We start from the raw sequence: 23,264 nt of genomic DNA on the forward strand, positions 1-23,264 counted from the left end.
CAGTACTGCAGTGAATAGCAGAATCGCAGCAATTCTATTAGACGATGCCTCTGGCCTCTGGCATCGTCTAATAGATCTAGTGCAGAGACAAGCCTGGAAGCCTTCAATAGGCTTCCGGCTGTCATAGCAACCGATCACCGCCCTCATGTGACGTTCAGGAGGGCGGCGATCGGCAAAACATGGCGGCGCCCATGCCGCCTGCGCTGTTTACACGCTGCGGTCACGTTTGACCGCAGTGTGTAAAGGATTAACAGCAGCGACTGGCTCGGGCACCGACCGCTGCTGTTATTGGCAGGTCCTGGCTGTATGATACAGCCGGCATCTGCCGTGTATGGAGCGAGCTCAGCGTGTGAGCTCGCTCCATACATCCCCATGCGACCCATGACGTACAGTTACGTCAAGGGTCGCTAAGGGGTTAAAGGAATATCTTATCTTATCTTATCTTATAAGTCAAAAGATATGTGCATCATATATTAAAGGGGCTCTATCATTGGGAAAAGTCATTTTAACTAATCACATCCTTGCATAACCTATAGAAAGACTATTCCACGCCTACCTTTGGTATGTAAATTGCCTCAGCGGTTTCTGAATAAGTCCGTTTTTATTCATATGCTAATTATACAGGTGCACGATATATCGTGCACCCCCTTTGCTATTGTTTCCTATGTACAGGCTGATGATGATGATGATGATGACTCAGCATACTAAAGGTAAGTGTGGAATAGACTTTCTAAAGCCTATGCAAGGATGTGATTAGTTAAAAATGACTTTTCCCAGTGATAGAGCCCCATTAAAGCAGTTCTCCAGGCGTTATCAATTCATGACCTATCCCTGTGGCCCCAACAGAGTATAATTTTTCCGCTGTGGTCCCCATACAGTATAATTTCCTTTTGTAGCCCCCTCAGCATAATGTCCCTCTTATTGTGGCCCTTACAGTATAACGTCCACCTGATTGTGGTCTCTGCAGTGGTGGTCTAATGCTCTCCTCATTGAGCCCCCCACAATATAATTCCCCTTTGTGCCTTTCTCAATATAATGTCCATCTCATTGTGGTCCCCACAGTATAATGCTGTACTCATTGAAACCCCCACAATATAATTCCCCCTTGTGTCTTCCACAATATAATGTCCCTCTCATTGTGGCCCATATAGACTCTAAATAATCCACAAATAATGCACACGCACAAAAAAAAATACCACCTCGACCTCCGCTACAGTCTCTACTGCCGGAAGATTGGGAACAGAAGGCCCAATGTAGTGATGTCACTACATGCCCCTGCCACTAGGGGAGACGGAGGCTGAATGGGGAGAGTGAGGGTGGACGGTTCCCTGCTTCACCATCATGCTCAACTGCATCTGCGTCCTCCAGATGAAGTTGTAGTCGTAACGTTACTACCATCCTTTGGGACAGCTCCCAAAATCTGGGACTGTCCCACTGAATCTAGGATGGTTGAAAGCTTTATGAGGGCCCATTACTAAAGAATGGTTAGGTACCGGCCATATCAAGGCCCTCATAGCTGAGGATGCCCAATAGTCTCTCTGCCACTCCGAATAATATTACAAAGCTAGAATTCGTATTTGAAACTGATGAAAACTGATAAGTATGAAACAGGAACATGATGGAGGGAGCGACAGCGCTGCTTCTTGTTCTGCACCTACGGATTTCAGACCATGTCTAAATAAGCGGCATGAAGTGTAAATGTTACTGGTATTTCAGCTCTTATGGAAAATAATTGAATGTTTACATAGTGATTTACTGGGGAATAATTTCATAAAGGGAAATGTCTGATAGGAGCAATTTTTGTTCTGTAACATCATCGACTCCCCAGATAGACGAGGGCAAGCTCTACACTAAGGTCTAAGGGCTCGTTCACACGGGCACAGAGGGGGCGGATTATGGCGTGGAATCCACGTCATAATCCACCCCCTCACAATGGTGGTCTATGGAGACCGCTAGCGTTCTATTTTCCGCTAACGGAATGTTGCCACTAGCAGAAAAAAGAAGTGAGCTGCCCTTTCTTCAGGCGGAATCCACGGCTGATTCAGTTGCGGCGTCCACCTCGCGGCAGCATGCTCTAGTCTAGGCCCATTCATTTGGGCCTAATCCGGAGCGGAAAGCCACGATGGGATACCATGCACTACACCGGCATCCCGTCGTGGCAGCCATGATGAAATATGCACATGAGGAATTGCGTGTGAACTTAGCCTAAGGCTCTATTCACTCCAGTGTCTGTTATAACAAGATCCATGATGTATATAATGGATCTGATGAGTAACATGTCCATTGGCTAAGGGTGAAGGAGATTTGTTTATTCCTTCCATCTGAATCGGGCTAGTGTAAATCCAAGAACCTGCTGCAAAAACAGTCATGTATAGAAAGGATTGTTCCTTCACAGAAATTTCTGCACCAAATCTTGTATTGAATATTGTCCTTGGAGCCTAGTGCTGCAAGACAACGGTGCAAACTCCTCAACCAACCATTAAGGGTTAACCTGTGTAATAGCTTTATTGATAGTACATGGATGACGACGCTGGGGATACATTGTTCCTAATGTTTTATAGATTGCAGGGAATGAGGCGTAATTTCGAGACATATTATATGGCGATTCTGAGAATTACATTGTTGCTCAATGTACAACGAGCCCTCTCATGATGCTGAGAAAAATATCAAATAAGGTACAACATGGTCCTTGACAACAAAATCTCTACATCAGTCTATCCGAGATAAGGAATGTTAGATTGCTTTAGAAATCAAGACTAACACCAACCATACACTTAAGATGGTAGAATTCTGACTGCTAAGAATGGGGGTGTTTTACCCCAATTGGGAATGTAGCTACGGTGGTGTCAGGAGGAGACAGATGTACCCCTACTCCCATTCACTTCAATGAGAGATAACCAGGCACTGTGATTGGTGACCCCAAGTGTATCACATCATCCAGGAGGCCGAAAGAGGTAACAGAAGATGAGTATGAATGTTTGTTATGTCTTGGCACCTCCCGTGGGCCTCTGGGGTCCAAAGAGTATAATAATCTCACTTTTGGTTTTATCTGATTAAGTTCAAGCCAAAATGAACCGAAGGATTGATACGTCCGAACCTGAGGGTCAGCCATCTTTAAAAGGTAGATAGGAGGCCTTTTATTAATTTTGCATTTGGACCCAGGAGTTACATCCCTGCATACCCCTGTACAAGAACAACCTTATTCACATTTATTAAATGTAATTTTTCAGACACAGACATTTCTGCGCCATTAGTGGACCAGAGCAGACTACACGTTCACAACCCAGAACCAGAGCACTACAAGATAGTGATAACCACTCTGTTTCCCACTAAGGGTTAACCTGTGGAAATAGCATTACCGCTAGTACAGAAATGTCATCCATCAGGATGTGACTATATGAGGGTCTATGTTTTATAGATTGTATGAAATGAGACATAATGTAGGAACATGCTGTATGCCGCCTCTATGTTAGACAGATATTGCACAATCCTATATTACATCCTATGGGTTCATAGAGTCGGTGAAGTGACCCCTGTCAAGATGGAGGGGTAAATATAAAATAATGCTCAATGCGGCCCTTGACAAAAGCAATTAAAGCAGTCACCCGCGCCGCACCTCGGCTGCCATTCCAGCGCACACAGTGTCACCAGTCTAGTGGTTTCGTCGTCCTCTTCAGAGTGCTTCATATTAATCTGTCACAGCTCCGCCATATCCTGTATGTAACTTCATGCAGAGCCTTGGACATGTTCCACATCCTCTGGCTGCCGCGGCCTGTAGGGTGTCACCGCAGATGAAAGTCTGACTTATCATGACAAATAAATTATATGGTTTACTGTTATGTAACAGGAGATTTATGTTCTTCCGTGACACGGGGATATCTATCCAAAAAGACAGTAAGCAGAGAACTGCCAAGAAGAGTCGGGGGATACGAAAACCTGAACTTAATAAAACCATATTTACCTCAGATGTAGAGGACGCCCCTTGTCATGGGGACAGGCCTAGGTGTAAAGAGACCATCGGAAAGATTTATGGACTGTCCATTCATATATTTGTACATTGTTATTAGGCCGGCCCCTAAACCATCTTTTACCAAACTGTACAACCCCAGTCATTGTATCCTAATCTACCCATTCCCTTAAAGGGATTTTCCTCACTGGGCAAGTTATCACCTATTCTACCTCTAGTAGGTTTATAGGTCAGTCATGATGGATTTGTACCTTACTATGTTATGTTACCATATAAAAACGCATCCCATTTTATAACTGACATATCATAGGGGGCGCTGTTACAGCCCCTGGAAGTATCCAAATCTCCCCAACTTTCTCACATATCAGATGTATCTCTGGCTGCAATAGGAATATCCAAGCATGTCCATATTTTTTCTCAAGAGAAGTAAACACATCTCTTGAGAACAAAGAATTGGGCATGTTGAAATTCAACGTCTGAACCTTGTTTACCCAATATCTGTCGAGAAGATATAGGACACCCCCATATGCATAATCGGTCAGTCAGTCTTGTTGAAATGTATGGCTTTATTTGACTTGGCTCCTATATGTATGGCTTTAGGCACTACAGAGGTTTAATAACACTCTATATCCTTATGTATCTGACGTACATGTGCAGACAACATGTTCTAATCATATAAGTCTGCAGTTCGGCAGTATTCAGAGGAGATACAATCTCTGTAGAACAATATAAATGGTGGTTAGAGGTCATGTCAGCAATAGATGACATAAGTTCTGTCCGGGGAGGCCTACACTGACCTGTTCTTGACCCAGGGTGGAAGGCACGAATATTTTAGCACCAGTTTTAAAGGTTTTTTTTTTTTATCATATTGCTTACTCTTAACTAGATCCCAGACAACCCCTTTAATATGACTACCTTTGTATGGGGGTCTGAATTACTGTGTCCTTTGGCCCCTATCCTACACCTTTTTCCTCTGTTACATCCATTTCATGTTTCCACCCCCAAACTGTAGCCACGAAGGCCATGTGTCATACCTATTCCTACTTGGCCACCATAATTTTATCCCCATGCCACCCTCCCACTCACCCTACATTACAAGCCATGTGGATACTTGACCAGGCTTACAGCTCTCTAAGCTTAATCCCTAATAAGTATTTGCTGCAGTGAGTAAGCCACAAGATGTTAGGACCTGGCCACCACACATGGTTTCGACTTCTCATGGTGAAACCTCAGCAATATTGTTCCATTTATCTTTTGGTTAAACCAAAATCTTGTGTGGGTTAGTGTGACCCTACATGGGCTACAAGTCCATATGGGAACCTCAATAACAGCAATCAATATAGAGTGGAATCAGCTATAGGGTTATACATTGTCTTCAACATATGATGTCAAACAGAATTATGGTGTAACCCAAGTAGCACCATGTGAGGAAGACAACCAGAAAGCCCCCATGTTTGGTGATTGGTGGCGGTCCCAGCTCACAAGTCCCACTAATCTTGTCACCTGAAATAAAACCCGAAGTACTTCTAAGGAAGAAATAACCTACAAATAGTAATGAATATCTTCAGAATTAAAGAATAGAAGGATAAGAGCTCCTAGAAATGGTGAGAGAAGAATGAGGTCAGTCGTGGTGACAGAGATGGGTGGAAACAGATTGATGTGGACGTATTGCTAAATAAAGCAGGATTACATAAATTGTGGAGAGGGCAGGATCTGGAGTGGTTGGATGACATCTAAGGGAAAATACTAAGTTGACTCTAAGATACCTTAGCCGTAGAGGTAGAAGGTAAGGAAGATTGTAGATGAAATCTATCTCAATATAATTTTCATCCTTTGGATAGATGATAGATAGATAGATAGATAGATAGATAGATAGATAGATAGATAGATAGATAGATAGATAGATTAGATAGATGGTTTGGATAGATAGATGGTTTGGATAGAGAGAGAGAGAGAGAGAGAGAGAGAGATAGAGAGATAGATAGATAGATAGATAGATAGATAGATAGATAGATAGATAGATAGATGGATAGGTTAGATAGATAGGAGATAGATAGATAGATAGATAGATAGATAGATAGATAGATAGATAGATAGATAGATAGATAGATAGGAGATAGATAGATAGATAGATTAGATAGATAGATAAGAGATAGATAGATAGATAGATAGATAGATAGATAGATTAGATAGATAGATAGATAGATAGATAGATAGATAGATAGATAGATAAGAGATAGATAGATTAGATAGATAGATAGATAGATAGATAGATAAGAGATAGATAGATAGATAGATAGATAGATAGATAGATAGGAGATAGATGGATAGATAGATAGATAGATAGATAGATAGGAGATAGATAGATAGATAGATAGATAGATAGATAGATAGATATTACAATTTCTAACTGTAATGAATTTCATGGACCGAGAGGGAGCAGCTACATCTCAGGGTGCATTGAACTAAAGATGATACATTGACTGCTACCCATTGTATCATTTGCATATACAAACCTTGGGACAATTACAATATGCTAGTTCTAATGAAAGGACTGTGAACCAAAGACTGATGACAATACAAGCATGGACCTACAGAGGTATTAGAGATCTATAGAACAGCTTCTGTGGGGCTCAACAAGAAAAAGGGTCATTGCCAATACTGTGACATCACTGTGTGTATTATCCCTATTCTGTGACATCACTGTGTATATTATCCCTGTACTGTGACATCACTGTGTGTATTATCCTTTTACTGTGACATCACTGTGTTTACTTTCCCTGTACTGTGACATCACTGTTTTTATTACCACTGTACTGAGAAAACTCTGTGTTTACTTTCCCTATATTGCGGCATCACTATCTTTATTCACCTGGTACTGTGACATCACTGTGTGTATTATCTCAGTACTGTGACATCACTGTCTATATTATCCCTGTACTGTGACATCACTGTGTTTATTATCCCTTTACTGTGACATCACTATCTTTATTCACCTGGTACTGTGACATCACTGTGTGCTTTATCATTCTGCAAAAGAAAGACCAAAATAATCACAAATGTTAGTAGCTGCTGGCGGAGGTGATGGAGTGGGGGCACGTTGCATGTTTTTCTGTAGGACTTTATGGTTATTTGCTAAGCTCCTGAGCCTTGATCTTGATGCATGGTTTATAGGTTCAGTGTTCTATATACAAAATATGTCAATGAACATTGTCATAAAATTTCCAGACTTTCACTCTTGGCAGTCCAGTTTTGTTCCACAAATGTTCCCGCCACTTGGCTTTGTCACCTTGTCTGGTTTTGAAAAATCTTCTGCAGTTTGGCAGTCACTGAAATAGTCTTTCATTATGTAGAGTGTCTTTCCTTTTATTGTTTCTTCCTGTGACCTCTAAGTCATCTTGCAGCCCAAACCATAGCACCTTGAGGGAGGCAAGGATGAACACCAGAGCAAACCTTACTAACTTGTCTGTGGGGTTGTCTGTCCTTGAGTCTGCCCTTGAGTCTGTCCTTGAGTCTGTCCTTGAGTCTGCCCTTGAGTCTGTCCTTGAGTCTGTCCTTGAGTCTGCCCTTGCCTCCTTGTGGGATTCCCAAGATGTTTCTTTTTCTGTTCCCAGCTGTGTTTGTATTGAGGACACATCCATCTAGATGTGTTGACTGGTGGCCACCTTACCACATATCTTCTCACCCAGTTACTGTGTATGTAAGTTACTACTTCACATAAGACTCTTCACGTAGCACTGAGCAAAGAGACCATAGCACTTGTACGATGTTCTTGGATAGATGTACACCTCAGATGAAGAATACACAAATATATGTAAACGCATCCAAAGATCTTGGACAACCCAAACTTATCTGTTACACACAAATTTGTGAATGCTAAGACTTTTGTTACATAGGTAAACATCAATTTTAGACTTAGTAGTTTCTTAAGTTGCTTAACTCATTTCTTGGGAATTACCTGCAAACCCATAACCATGTTCGTGGGCCTTAAACCTTAAGAATCTTCCTAATAAAGTAAGACCCTAAGATGGGTTTTACAAGCCCCACATCCTAGTAAACTTTGGTTTTATATCTTTCCAGTGGTTTGATGTGAGGTTTGTCAAACTGGCCATTGGGGAATGCTTAAGAAGTTGAATCTTGAAGTCGTGTAAATCTGGTATCTCAGTTGGAACAACCCAAAATTTCCCTGCAATGTGCCCACCAGAAGTAATGTAAGGCTTCCAAACTTTATAAATCCCCATGATGTATCTGTAAAAGTTTCCCAAGTCTTCTCATGTCTATAAATGTTTACCAAGTATTCCCTTATGCTTATAAATATTTTAAGAATTCTCCTATCTATAAAAATTTACAAAGTACTTATAAAGGTTTATAGACTGGCCATGTGTGTCTTATAATTAATCTCAATGGTTAAAACTGCCCCCTGCAATCCTCCGAGTCTATATGTTCTCTGTAGGTTCTTTCCAGTTTTTAAGGTTCCTATAGACATTCAGTAGCTACCACTTGTTCAGCCAAGCATGCATGTGTTTCCAGTGGGGAGAGGGGAGATGTAAATGTAGTAAGGTAGTGGGCAAGGATTGGGAACAAAAGTCTCAAGAATGTCAATCATTGTCTTCTGGGTTGGCCCATGTATAAGGGATGGGCGAACCTCCCCAGATTTGTTTTGTGAATAGTCACGAGGTTCATCCACCTGCTCAACTTGCTCAGCCTGAATCCTAAACTCTAATATTATATACCTGCACATGGTTTTGAATCCAGCATGGCTGAAATAAACATGTATGTTCTGCCGATTAGACTGTGCTTAGTAATGGAGAAATCGATAGAGAGAACTGGCGATCAGGTTATTCTATGTCCAGCTAATGTGAACTGTAGACAATGGGGGTGTATTCTGTATAGAGTACGCTGGGACAGCTCAGCACTATATGAATACCATACATTACTTCCCGGCACTTTACCAAGTTCCTTCACCAAATGGACATTAAATTGGTTGTAGAGAATTAAACATTGTCCATTGTCCATTGTCGGACCAGAACAGACTAAACATTTCAACATATCCATCTAATGACGGACAACATTAGACTTTGAGACCCCATTGACTATAATGATAGACAACCATGGATCCTGTAGGACCCCATTGATTATAGTGATGGGCAACACCAGATCCTGAAGGACCACATTGACTATAATGAGGCGGTGTGTGCAATACCACATATAACCTGTGGATGAGCCAACTGATCAGTGGCAAAAATTGTAATTGCCCAATTTGCTTTTTTCCCTCGTTTCTGTTATGTTCGGTTCTGAAACTTCTTGTAAGATTTTCCTTCATCCTTTCGTGAATATACAAATGTAAAGTCAGACAGAGTCTAATATGTTGTATGCTGAGTAATATGTAGAAACTGCTTCATATGTGACATAAGCTGTAACAGACAACAATAAGCTGCTGCCACCTAGTGGGCAAATTACAGGAAATAATACAAACAGCTCAAATAGTGGCTCATTATAAGATCACAGAAGGCAACTTTTATTTCATTTAGCTTAAAGGATGTAAGTATATAAGATGGCAGTGGTGGGTTATGTACTTTGTTATTCATGGTCGTATTCACTATTGGGTGTATATGACATTCCCTAAAGAAATGTTATAGGTATTGTTTTATATCATTGCTGTTTCATCGTATAGTATATTACTATTATGTATTTTGTATATACAGTATATTACATTCCTATTAGGTATTTGATATATACAATATATTATATTCCTATTATGTATTTTGTATATATAGTATATTATATTCCCATTAGGTATTTTATATATACACTATATTACATTCCTATTAGGTATTTTATATATACACTATATTACATTCCTATTAGGTATTTTGTATATACATTACATTACATTCCTATCAGGTATTTTGTATATACAGTATAGTATATTCCTGTTATGTATGTTCTATATATAGTATATTATATTCCCATTAGGTATTTTGTATATACAGTACAGTATATTCCTATTATGTATGTTCTATATATAGCATATTATATTCCCATTAGGTATTTTGTATATACAGTACAGTATATTCCTATTATGTATGTTCTATATATAGCATATTATATTCCCATTAGGTATTTTGTATATACAGTATATTACATTCCCATTAGTTACTTTCTATGTATAGTATATTATAAGTGTAGGGATTCTTGGCCAATAACTAATAGGCGCAGGGGTTCAGCGTACGTCTACATTTTATTCAATGACACTTGGCGCCGTCCAGTATCTGAATATTGTCCAGGTGCTTGGCACAGCCTGTGACTTGAGAGTATATTACATTAGACATGTCACATAATTGTATTATTTTTCCAATATTCCAATAGTTAATGCAGTGAACTGTAAAGGGAATTGGCAGCAAAGTAACGACAGGGGTCAGCGGTTGTGGTTGGTCTTGGCTGATGCACCTAAGGGAGTGTAATAGTCCCTGGGTAACATAAGATCATCAATGCAGAATAGAACCAAGGAGCTTTAAAGAGGTTTTCCAGACTTATAATATTGATAACCTATGCATGGATGAGGAGTTCGGGGGTCACACACCCACACTATACATAGCGCAGAGTTGGAAGCAGTTACTCTGTGCCCTATATAGTGGCTGGGCTCCATCACTGCAGTTCAGTTCTCATTGAAATCATTGAAGTCAATGGAGCTCCAGTGATGGGACCTGACCTTTATACAGGGACCAGACCTAACTTGCATCCAGCTCCATGATGGGTGGGATATGGGAAAGTAGCTCCATACGGTCAATCAGTTTGCCCCCTACCAGTCAGACATTACTACCCATTATAAGAATAATGGGGCATCCTCTTTATAGCTTGGTATGTAATTCTACCTCTTAAGGCTGAATGTGATAAAAACCTGCACACTATGGGTCCCTCTAAACAAATTGAGGAATTTCGGAAGAACAGAATGAACAATGATTTATCAGTATGAGAAATGTGGCCACCTGGGATAGGATTTTCATATGACACTATAGATCACCCTATATAGAGAAAATTTTGGGTGAATGGAGAGAGAAAGATTTGGGTCACAGCAAAGGAATTAATGAGCAAATCTGAAATTGAGCCCCTAGTAGATGAAGAGAGTGTCCGCCAAGTGACTGCTCCTACAGCTTGCTATGAAGTGGTGACACTGGGTACATTTACTGTAATAATTATCACTTCCTGAAATAGAAATTCACTCCGGGAATGCAGCAAACGCTGGAATTTAATGGCTCCGATTATGACGTACGCTACTCCAGTGACTGGTAAACACGCAGCCTCAAAATAGACTTATGTAATAGGCACCTGCAGAATACTGATGAAACATCCAGAGAGAAGACTGATTCCTGGAAAATTATACCGCAACCTCTCCCTCATAGGTGGGACACAATGTGCTGCGAAAATATTGTGTGACAAAGCGTTCCCAAACAGGAACATGACAATAACATGGAAATTACTATTCATATGAGTCCTGGTGGATGACCCTATACTGACTAGGTGCCAGGAAACCCTGTGATAATGGGATACATAGCTATGATGAGAGCGGAGCCAAGTGTGGATAGCACCTGGATCAAATGGAGTCAGTCACCAGAACCAGCAGATCAACCCAACAGATAGGTTATGGTCAAATGAAGCAAAGGGTGTTTTCCCCTTGAGAATCACCGCCTTCATCTCTGGGGTATTGCCATTCTAGTCAATTTGTAAATGGCCTCCTTGGAGCAACAAGGGAGTTACCATTGCTCCTCAAAGATAAGCAAAAACACCCTCAATGCTCCAAAGACCTAATTTATATAAAAGGCTTATTATGACAATGGTGGCAATGATTCAGGAGATCTTGACTAATCTATCGGCTGGGCGAGGGTGATATTTGGGTTCTGATGCCAGACTCCATGGGAGAAGATCTGCTAATATCACTCATACACTTATCTGGTAGGTCCCCAGGACAGGAGATATGTGGGATATGTACTTTGTAGTTCACACAATTATATATAATGGACTTATCCACTTAATACATCACAATCGCTGAAGCCAATGTATTAGCTTTACTTCACTTAATATCACCTAGGCTGGTACAATAGACTGGTACATTTTGGCCAAGAGCTCTATGGCATCATAAAGATAAAACTTTACCAAGGACTCCATACTATGAGGGTTTTATGTCTTATTGTGCTCCATATTCTACTTTTATGGCATAAAGCCAAGGCAAGACCACCAGCAGATGTCCTGACTAGATGACCCTTGCCTTATGCTGGCCATACGCTTTAGAGAGCTTTCAACCGAAGAATCCCCAATTTCCTTATTGCCGTGGACCCTTTCTTGGCTGGCTGAGTATATTCTCAGTATGGAAAGGGTTATACATTTCTGACAGACACCTTTGGTGGTGGCTTTCTTATTTGAGAACAAAGAATTGTATATGCTCAGCTTTAAAATGTTGACCCCTCTTTCCCCCAACCATACCCATGCCATACCCATTGATGTGGTCAGCTGTTCCAAGTGAGTTTGGCAGATTCACCATTTGTATGTCCTCCCCTAGTTGAACAAGAAAGATACTTCAACACTCAGTGTAGAACTTGAAGGACATCACAAAATAGTGGATCCCAAAGCCCCGAAGGACTGAAGCAGCTGTAACTGTTATTACCATATTCCACTGGGAGCATCTCTTTGTATTTCCGTTACTGATGGGCACGTCGCTCCCTTCTCCGCTATAGTAAGCCCATTCTTCTATGATGTGAATATTCTGTATTTCTTGTGGAAAAAACATATGCGGGAATTTATGTGTGTGAATTTTTCTTACAGCTGTGCTTTATATTTACCACAATTTTTTGTCTTCTTTCCCGCCAGATGTCTGTGACACACAGCCCTTTGGCAAGTATTATCACCAACATCACCGAAGATGTGGACAAACGTAACCCTTATGTGGCACAATGGAACATTGCCCTTCTGACTATTGTTTTTGGTTTGGCCACCTTTGGAAACTGTCTAGTGCTGTTCACTCTTCTGAGAAGACGGAAACACAACGCTCTCATGCACACCTTCATGATTCACCTGTGCTTGGCAGACTTAGTGGTTGCTTTTTTCCAAGTGTTACCTCAACTTATCTGGGACATCACAGACCGCTTTCAGGGTCCAGATTTCCTTTGCAGATCTGTCAGGTACCTCCAGGTTGTGGGAATGTTCGCATCTTCTTATATGATCGTCGCCATGACATTCGATAGGCATCAAGCAATTTGCCGACCTATGATGACTTTTAAAAAGGGATCTGCTCGGTGGAATATCCCTGTCTGTTTGGCATGGGTCGCATCCGGAATCCTCAGTCTTCCACAGATTTTTATATTCTCAAGAACGGAGGTCCATCCAGGTGTATATGACTGCTGGGCAAATTTTGTCAAGCCATGGGGCCTTAAAGCTTATGTGACTTGGATTACTCTGGCAGTCCTCATCTTGCCCGCACTTTTTATTACTACGTGTCAAGTTCTGATCTTCAGGGAAATCCACAATAGCTTATATTTAGGAACAGAAAGATCACCCGGATCAAGAAGAAAAGAAAAACTGGTGGGTGGAATGAATGGTGTGCCAGTAGTGTCAGACTCAGGGGTGACCAAAGCCATGTCAAAGACTGTGAGGATGACTCTAGCTATCGTGTTGATCTACGTGGTTTGCTGGACACCATTTTTTATTGCGCAGTTGTGGAACGTCTGGAATGAAGAATCGGGAACAAGCCGTAAGATCATTTTTAGACTATTTTTGTTATGTTGTACTGTCGTAACGCTAATGAGTTTACATAGTAGTACATATATTAGGGTTTACTATACTTAATATAAGAATTGCTAATATACTTTATAAGAATTGCTTATAGTTATTTATGCCATTCTTAACATACACTGATTATGAGTAAGCGAACTGGATAGAACTGGATTTGACCCAAAAGTTTTGGGTTTTGCTACCCACGAAACGCTGTTATACCCTAGGACAGGGATGGCGAACCTTTTAGAGACCAAGTGCACAAACTGCAACCCAAAACCCACTAAATTGTCACTAAGTGCCAAAAGGCAATTTAACCTTATTACTGTGCAGATCCACAATTTCGGACAATTACGGACTCGCAAAATACGGTCGTGTGCATGGGGCTTTACAGAGCTTTCAATTATACAAACAACTTTGTACTGCATTTGGTATAATTTTGAACAATTAATGTTCACTATTTATAGCATACAGATCTGTTTTATAGGACCATGCAATGTTATTATGACCTGTAATAATATCACATGTCTGTTATAAAATACTGTGTGATATAAATAGTAAAGGGTCCCCACACAGTCCATTCTGCTCCACAGTGACCACCACACAGTATAATCTGCTCCACAGTGACTCCACACAGTACAATCTTCTCCACAGTGACCCCACACACAGTACAATCTTCTCCACAGTGACCCCACACACAGTACAATCTTCTCCACAGTGACCCCACACAGTACAATCTGCTCCACAGTGACCCTACACACAGTACAATCTGCTCCACAGTGACTTCTATGCAGTACAATCTGCTCCACAGTGACCTTTACACAGTACAATCAGCTCCACAGTGGCTCCCACACAGTACAATCTGCTCCACAGTGACCCCACACACAGTACAATCTGCTCCACAGTGACCTTTACACAGTACAATCAGCTCCACAGTGGCTCCCACACAGTACAATCTGCTCCACAGTGGCTCCCACACAGTACAATCTTCTCCACAGTGACCCCACACAGTACAATCTGCTCCACAGTGACCCTACACACAGTACAATCTGCTCCACAGTGACTTCTATGCAGTACAATCTGCTCCACAGTGACCTTTACACAGTACAATCAGCTCCACAGTGGCTCCCACACAGTACAATCTGCTCCACAGTGACCCCACACACAGTACAATCTGCTCCACAGTGACCTTTACACAGTACAATCAGCTCCACAGTGGCTCCCACACAGTACAATCTGCTCCACAGTGGCTCCCACACAGTAAAATCTTATCCACAGTGACCCCCCACACAGTACAATTTCCTTCACAGTGGCCATCACACAGTATAATCTATTCCACAGATGGGTGCCCACAGAGAGTGCTCAGAGTGCCATCTCTGGCACCCGTGCCATAGGTTCGCCATCATGGCCCTAGGATCTCCTCAGACCCCAGAGTATAATGAGTGGAGGCCCAAGAGAGGTGAAAAAAAATAAAAACCATTTATACTCATTTTCCCTTACCTCTCCTGGGCATTTGGTGGTTACAACCCGCTTCCTCTTGCCTCCTCTTCAAGCCCTTTTTGGCTGACGTGACTTGCCCCAATGACAGGCTGGGTCAAGGCGCCATGACCCCGGGCACGTAAAATCAGCCAGAAGCCTGAAGATGACACTTCACAAATATCTGTCAAAACAAATTTCTTGAGCTTTGCCTATCTCTAATACTGACAGTTCAGAGAAGGTCATACATTTTTCCCCCAAATGAGACTTTTATGCTATTAGAAAATACTGTTCAATGAGTGTCCAGTTGCTGGAACTCCATCTGATCCTTAGATTGGGACAGTTTTGGTAGTCAGTTCTCAGGTAGCTGGACGTTGTAGATTAGGCCCCTATAACGTGTTCTTTGGGCACATCTGTTTTTGTAAATACTAAAGATGAATGAACTGGTGTCTATCAAACTTGTTATGAGTTTTCCAAAAAATTGGGGTTTGACTGAACTCAAAACTTCCACCATACTCTGGGAACTCTTCAGACCTGGAGTATAATAAGCAGAGATCCAGGGAAAATGTGGAAACATCATGAACACTGGTACTAACTTTCCCTCTCCTCTGGCTCCTTCACAGTCCTTTTCAGTTGTCTTGCGGCCTCTTCTGGCCTCCTGGGTACTATGATGCACTCCTTGTGACCAATGAGACCCAATCACAGATCTCAGAGGTCACCCAGGACTTATGATGTCACCCAGGAGTCTGGAAGAGGCCTGAAGAGTACCCTGAGAGATGCCACAAGGAAATTCAGGAGAAGTGAGGGAAGGTGAGTATAAATGTTTACTATGTTTCCACACCTCCACTGGGCCACCACTTGTTATACGGTGGGATCTGAGGCAACTGCAGAGTACAATAATAGCACTTTCAGTCCAAAACCAAACAGGCGGATGAACTTAGTGAATATTCACAGAACAATTCTCACAATCTCTAAAAAACACTATTTTCCATTAGAAAAACACTCAGAAACATCATCCAGCTGTCAATTTATTAATAGATGCCAGGGTGAATAGCAGAGGGACAGTACAACACAAATTTCTAAGAAAAGTTGTGGCGATATCAGTCATTTCCATAAATAAGTGGTACTGAAGCATCTTGAGGACTTGTTCGAAGTGACAGAGAGATAGGAGTGCTGACTACAGTCCATGACTGGAGATAACCTTTTGTTGTTCCCAAAGCTCTTCACACTGGATTGTCTACCAGTAACCAGTCTCTGCAGCTCTAATAAGCAAACAGCGAGGCAATAGGCAAACACTTCAGGCTCTGAAAGAGAAGAGGATTCATAAAATAGAGTAGATAATATTAAGAAAGTCATCAGCAAACTATTATGGAGGAGAAAAAAATAAGATGGTAGATATTGTCTTGCGTAGTTTTAGAACCCATGGTAGGTCGGTGGTTGACACTGGAACCTTGGGTTCAGGTTATCAATGCATAGGCATAGAGCTGCTAACCAGCTCTCGATAACGTTATTAGAATTATTACTATAACATTTGCCCAGTTTCTATGGATCATATTAGACAATGTGCTGTAGAATATGGAATATAGATTGGTGAGGATTCCTCTTGCTGTGTCCCCCATTGATTGTGAGATCATTGCCATTTCTGGCAAATGGTATCAGACTGGTCTAATAGTATGAGACTGACCCAACAGGGTACCTGAGGATCCAATACAATAATGGTCCATTATAAGACACCCAAATTTGATGGGTGCTATTGTCTACTTCCTAGGGATTTTAGATGGCAGACCCTAGAATAATTTTATCTGGTAGGCCTTAGTTCAATACTACTCTCCATTAATGTCTATGAAAACCACCAAGAGCCTTCCATAGGCATTAATGAAGGGTTATCAAGCAGGCATGGCTACTTCTCTGGCTAGAATAACCTACCACCTCTTTGACAGACTGGATGTTGTCTGGATGTTGTGAAATACACAATTCTTATGGTAATAAAGGAAAAGAAGCCTACGCTGGTCTTTCCATGTACAGTATACTTATCTTATATCATAGGTATAAGTGATCAACTAATAGTAGTCAACCCTTTGTGTGTCAATAAGGTCTTTATTATATCAGGTTAATTATGTGTACCATCAAAGTTACACAGCCGGCTCTACATGGCTAGTCATTTGGCCAACCAAGTAGCCTTACAAGTAAACTAAGCGATATGTTACCAATCTCTACCCTGAGACAACCCCTTTAAGGTGACATCCCTTTCAACCATGTATTTTCATCCAGCAGTGAAAGAGTGCCCTTTAAAATCCCTGCTCTGCCAAAGAGTGATTTGGATCTGAGCAAGAATACAATTCCACACCCATGAATGTTTTCACTGCAGCCTCAACCTTAAAACCCCAATAAACATCACGTTCTTCTCCAAACACTCTGCAGGTGTTACTGTTGGACTTGGCTTTGGATGTGTTCAGACACTAGCCTGGAGATATACGTCTCCTCTTGTGCTGTCTGTGCTGTCGCTGACTAGTTCTGTCTGGTAGGATAAGCTCCACAATAGTCACTGTGCAAGTCAAAGCATTTGTAAAATTCCTGCGGACTTTGGAGGGACTTTATTTCGATGTTCCAGATCCTCCGGGCTTGTCACAAACACTTGCTCGGAGAGGTTTGTGGAGGGGCTGATCATATCTATTATTGTGTGGGATTGTGAGAAGATTTTTCCTGGCAGGGCATTGCCAGAGGATGCTGTCAAATTTATGAGATGCGACAGACAGAAAGCAGGAATGTGATAAGATGTTCTGGTACAGGGAATCCTTCCAGCATGGAGGCTGACCAGGGGGTCCCGAATCACTTTGATAAGCATATATGGTATCATCTACAATAACCCATCGCTGTGCTTCATGGAAAAATTCATGGAAATAAATTTCAGATAATCTAGAAATCTAGATCTTGGGTCTCTACCCTTGATATATACAGTAGAAATTCCCAAAATTGGATCCACCATATGAGACCAATGACAGCCATCTTATACATAATGGAAGATAACTCATATAATAAAGTATATGCTCCAGTGGGTATTACAAAAGAAATAGAAAGTTATTGAAATATCCCTCTACCACTACTATAGGATAGCCATACATTAGAGTAATGTCTGCCCAGACCCACCAATTCTGATAGAACTGGCCAACTAATGTGTAGTGTCAGCTTAAAAGGGTATTCCCATCTAGACATGTATGGCTATATCTATAGATGTGATTCCTAACTCTGACACCCACATCTATTTTGATAATGGGCCCCCTTGGCTGTCTCAGCTATTTTTGGAAGCCCCAAATAAATAAGTGGAGGGATTTGCGCATGCGCAGCTCTCTCTAATTCACATGTGGTGGCAAATGGGGACCCAGTTTTGAAACAGATGCTAGCCCCAGAGGAGGAACTTGCATGTATTATAGATATAGCCATAAATGGGATATCCCTTTAAGAGATGGAGCAAGTCCCACTTTAGGCTAAGGCCACCTGACTTTGGCTAAAAAAAAAAAAAGCTGCATTTCCACAATCTGGGGCTTCAGCCTTAAGGGGTTCTTAAGCTACATCGCTGGATTCTAAAACCTAATTACCTTGGTGCTGACCATTAATGGAGATGGTAATGGAATTTCTTTTGAGGATCAAATTTTATTTTTGTGACCCAAAAAAATACATTTCTGCCCTGAACCAGACCCTTTGTAGATTCATATACAACACCTTGAATGGAAGGTTCTGGAACTCAAAAAACTGGCACATACTTAATACTTTTTAGGCTATCTGTTGCGCCAAACGTGCACCACAACCCTGTTCTGCACCTCACTTGCCACATTGTGTGAATGTGGGCAGAGCGGAGAGCAAGATGGGCCTGGACAGGGACACCTTAGCCCTCCATAAGGGCTCCAACTCTTTTAGTGGGTTTCCAACGAATCTCTCATTGATGGCATTTCCTAAGCATAGACTATTAATATTGTAGTCCTGGAAAACCTCTTTAAGTGTTATTACGTAAGACTGGACAATCCAGTCCGTGGTATAAGTGGTTATACATCTTAGATAGTTATCTGCCAAACACCTACTTGGTCCAGTCCCCCATACATATGCACACTTGCCAGGCATATTGGCCCCATAAGAGTGTACATCCTTATTGGTGGATATAGCAAGGTGAATGACACATATGGTTACATTATAAGTTATTTTGTTCTTGTCTTTCTTTCCTTAGACTCAGCCATCCAGATCCTTATGATACTAGCAAGTCTGAACAGCTGTACAAACCCTTGGATCTACACCATCTTCAGTAGCAGCGTCTCTAAGGACATACAAGCCATCATGTGTTGTGGCTGCAAGAAGAGACAACGGAAGAACTCTCTGCCCGAAGACTCCTGTTTCACTGGGACCACCTCCTTACCTAAGGAGTCACTGTATTAAATCGAGCTTGGAGAGCATGTGTGCACCAAAAATGAACAGTCATAGACTGATAGGACAGACATGAACGTTGTGCCAATAAAGCAAGAGGACGATGGTGGTAGAAGCCATATGTCTACATAATAATTGAGGCTTGTTGAAGGCATCATCAGAACTTCATGTTCCTGTGAAATAATCTTAATGCACTGCACCTTATATGTCCGTGTCTTAACAGAGCCGTAGTTTCTGAAGATGGGTGAGGTTCTTAGTATACATGTTATACATATCTACTCTCTATTGTTAGTATATGGACATCATGTGAAAAAAAATAATATATATAGTGTAAAGAACTATCGGGAAACATAATAATGGACCCAATATCTCACTCCAGTGTCCAAGAAGATGCAACTTTTTGAAGAATAATAGGAACTTTCTGGGATTTAGGAGTATCCTACAAGAATCACTATGAACTTCTTCCATCATCACAATGTAAAAAAAAAAAAATTGGGGGTATGCATTTCTGTACTGAATAGAAATGACAATATTGTTGATTTTTGTGTATTTGGAGCTGGATTTACGGCTCACCGTGATGCTGTGAATATTAAGTGGATTCGGTGAGTAAGGGAGCTTGTCATATTTTTTTATTGCAAATTGTCTACACAATGTAATCTACTAAATATGGTAAATATGTGAAGTATACAGTCAGTGCTTAACATGTACAGAATAAATTAATTTTAAAAGAAATTCTTTGATCGCTCCATGTTGCTGGAGAGGCCAGTACCGAAAGATGAAAATCTCTGGATGTCAAGAAGATAAAGGACTCGTCTGCTCTTGATGGAACGTAAAGGGGTTGTCCAGTTATGGACAGTTATCCTCTATCCAATTTTGGTGCATGGCCCTCTTGGACTAGATATTACAGTATCGAGTAGTTGAAGTATTAGATGATGAATCATGATGACATTCTGTGTGTCTATTGAGCAGGTCAGGATTTAGAGGAGGAATCTCAAAGGTCTAAGGGCCAAGTGTCTGATCACTTCGGGCCTGATCACTGGGTCCTCTAATGATCAGGAAGATGGGGGACTGAAAATCCCCCAAGACCTCCTTGTGAATGGAGCGCCAGTTTGACACCCCATTCATTTCTTTGCCGGAGATTACAATGAATGGAGCGCTGGTCACACTAACGTATTGGAGCTCCATTCACAAGGAGGCCTTAGGGGGACTTTCAGACCCTATGTCCTTCTGATCATTGCGGGACTTGGGACCGGGATCCCAGCAATTGGAAATATATCTCCTGTCCTGATAGCCCCTTTAAGCTCTCTATTTCCAAATTCCTATCAGAGGTTCTTCAGACTTGGTTCATCAAGATCATGACCTCATTCATGAAACCTGGGTCCAGGAGCCTTAAGATGGCTCTTTCCAATTTGAGGATATCAGTACTATAAATGATACATCATAGTTGGGGGCTGGTACAAATTTTGCAGGAGCTTCATATTACACTTTTGGCGCATGGCCCTATTTAACTAGATTTTTCAGGATCTAGTAGTTGAAGTATTACAGGATGGATCATTATGACATTCTGTGCATCCTCTGAGCAGGTCAGGATTAGAGGCTCAAAGGTCTAAGGGTAAGTTCATACAGCGGAAAGTAAACAAGGATCTGAGGTAGACTTTGGGCCTCAAATTCCTCTCCAATTTCCGACCATGGCCTTTCTGCCACAGCTTTCACCCACTGATCCGACCCAGATGAATAGAGTTATTTAGCAGTAGCCTCACACCGCGGATTCCAAGGCTGAACCCACAATGGATTCTGCAGCAAAGTCGAGCAGAATGCTTATTTTCTCAGCGTCCTACTTTGATCTCTGGAATAAATTTAGCACTGACCTTGAGGCCGAATCCACCTCAAAATCAGCACTAAATTATTCTATGTGTACATACCCTTAGACTCGGAGAAAGCAGGGATTATACATACTTATAATGTGCCATTGATTGATGTTACCCATGATAACTAGACTTCAGCTGTCCTGTACAGATTCTCTCTTGTTCAGTTTCTTGGCCTATCACAGGTTTGTTAAATGGATTGTATACATTGTACATGCGCTGTCTCCAGGAAAATGCCTGACTGAGCAGGGTTTATGAGATCTCTTACTGCACGGATGACATCTACAAGAAGACAAAGCAACAAACCTTCAGTCTTCACAATGTGACGAAAATACCTTCTGATTAGGGGAAAAAAAAACCTCCGATCATGGCCAGCTGCATGGATGTCGCTATGAGTTGGTGTTTGCTCGCTGCGTACAGACATTAGCAGTGTTTATGCACATTAGCTTCGGAAAGTTGTTTGCCATGACTAATTAACCCCCGAGACCCTCGGCATCTCCAGGCAACATTGGCCGGTTCCATAGCATCTGTCGAATTGCCTATAGAGGACAGGTGTGAAGACTTCCATTCTGAAAATGGAGATATATTATGGGGAAAACAACACTTTATAAGGAAGGATTCACTGGCGCGTGAAGGTATTTAATGCCTCATCTACAGCAGCCTTTGTCAGACCGAAGGCACCACTTGTGGGAATTATAGTATGTGAACGAGTTTTCTGGGCAAAAAAAAACATTTTTCAAAAATGGTTTGTTAGTGCTATTAATGGGTTAATAAGAACAACCAAATACCTTTAGCAGTGTTTTTAGTAATTACTGGGTTTCTCTTGGAGCTCCTGGCATCTTCTGCATTTGTTTACATGGATAGCTTCCTACTCTGTTTCCTACAACTACCATGATACATTGTACTTCACTCAGAGCTGACTCACACTATCTCCCTCACCCCTCCCACTCTCACACCCCTTCCTGGCTCCTCCTCTTTATGACATTTTGGCCCCCCAAAGGAAGTAATGCCCGTGCCCAGAAGATCTGAACAGGAAGACAGGTAAGTATGATGGGGTGGGGTTAGTATAGGTGACGTTCCATTTCCAGAAATGAGAAAATGACACCCGGTGATCTGGGTAAATCTAAATTTTTGGTAAACTAAGTAAGTTAGAAGGTAGTAGGGTGTTTAGCTTACTGTAAAAATATTATTTTATCCTGGACAACCCTTTTAATGATAATGTACATGTACAATGTATGATACAATGTATCTATGTACAATGTATACTCTTTTTAATTTGCCCCCCATTTCTTCCTTATATTTGTCTGGACTGAATAGAATAGCAAATTTAGCCCCGCAAATTTAGCCCCACCCACTTTTGTGTTGACTCCGCCCATTCATTAATTTTTCATGTGCCCGCACACAGTATAATCCTCCTACAGTCACCCGTAAATTATATGTCCCCCCTCTATCTCTCCCCCAGTTTCATATACACCCTTCATCTGCCCCCAGTTTCATGTCCCCCTTCCATCTCTGCCCCCAGATTCATGTCCCCCATCTCTGCCCCCAGATTCATTTCCCCTCCATCTCTGCCCCCAGTTTCATGTCCCCTCCATCTCTGCCCCCAGATTCATGTCCCTCCATCTCTGCCCCCAGATTCATGTCCCCTCCATCTCTGCCCCCAGATTCATGTCCCTCCATCTCTGCCCCCAGATTCATGTCCCTCCATCTCTGCCCCCAGATTCATGTCCCCTCCATCTCTGCCCCCAGTTTCATGTCCCCTCCGTCTCTGCCCCCAG

The 23,264-nt window shown here is 41.6% G+C and overlaps 1 protein-coding gene across 1 annotated transcript in view; it reads left to right on the plus strand.

Moving 5' to 3' along the window:
- The window catches only part of AVPR2 (arginine vasopressin receptor 2), a 63,252-nt gene extending 42,928 nt beyond the window's left edge, over positions 1–20,324 (plus strand). The window contains exons 2-3 of the mRNA XM_075260204.1: positions 12,833–13,712; positions 19,428–20,324. Of these exons, the coding sequence (XP_075116305.1) occupies positions 12,833–13,712; positions 19,428–19,633 (1,086 nt within the window). The 3' untranslated portion in view covers positions 19,634–20,324. The remainder of the gene's footprint in view (positions 1–12,832; positions 13,713–19,427) is intronic.
- The last annotated feature ends 2,940 nt before the right edge of the window (positions 20,325–23,264 follow it).

The sequence above is a fragment of the Leptodactylus fuscus genome, chromosome 11 (genome assembly GCF_031893055.1).
Source record: "Leptodactylus fuscus isolate aLepFus1 chromosome 11, aLepFus1.hap2, whole genome shotgun sequence".
Taxonomy (NCBI): domain Eukaryota; kingdom Metazoa; phylum Chordata; class Amphibia; order Anura; family Leptodactylidae; genus Leptodactylus; species Leptodactylus fuscus.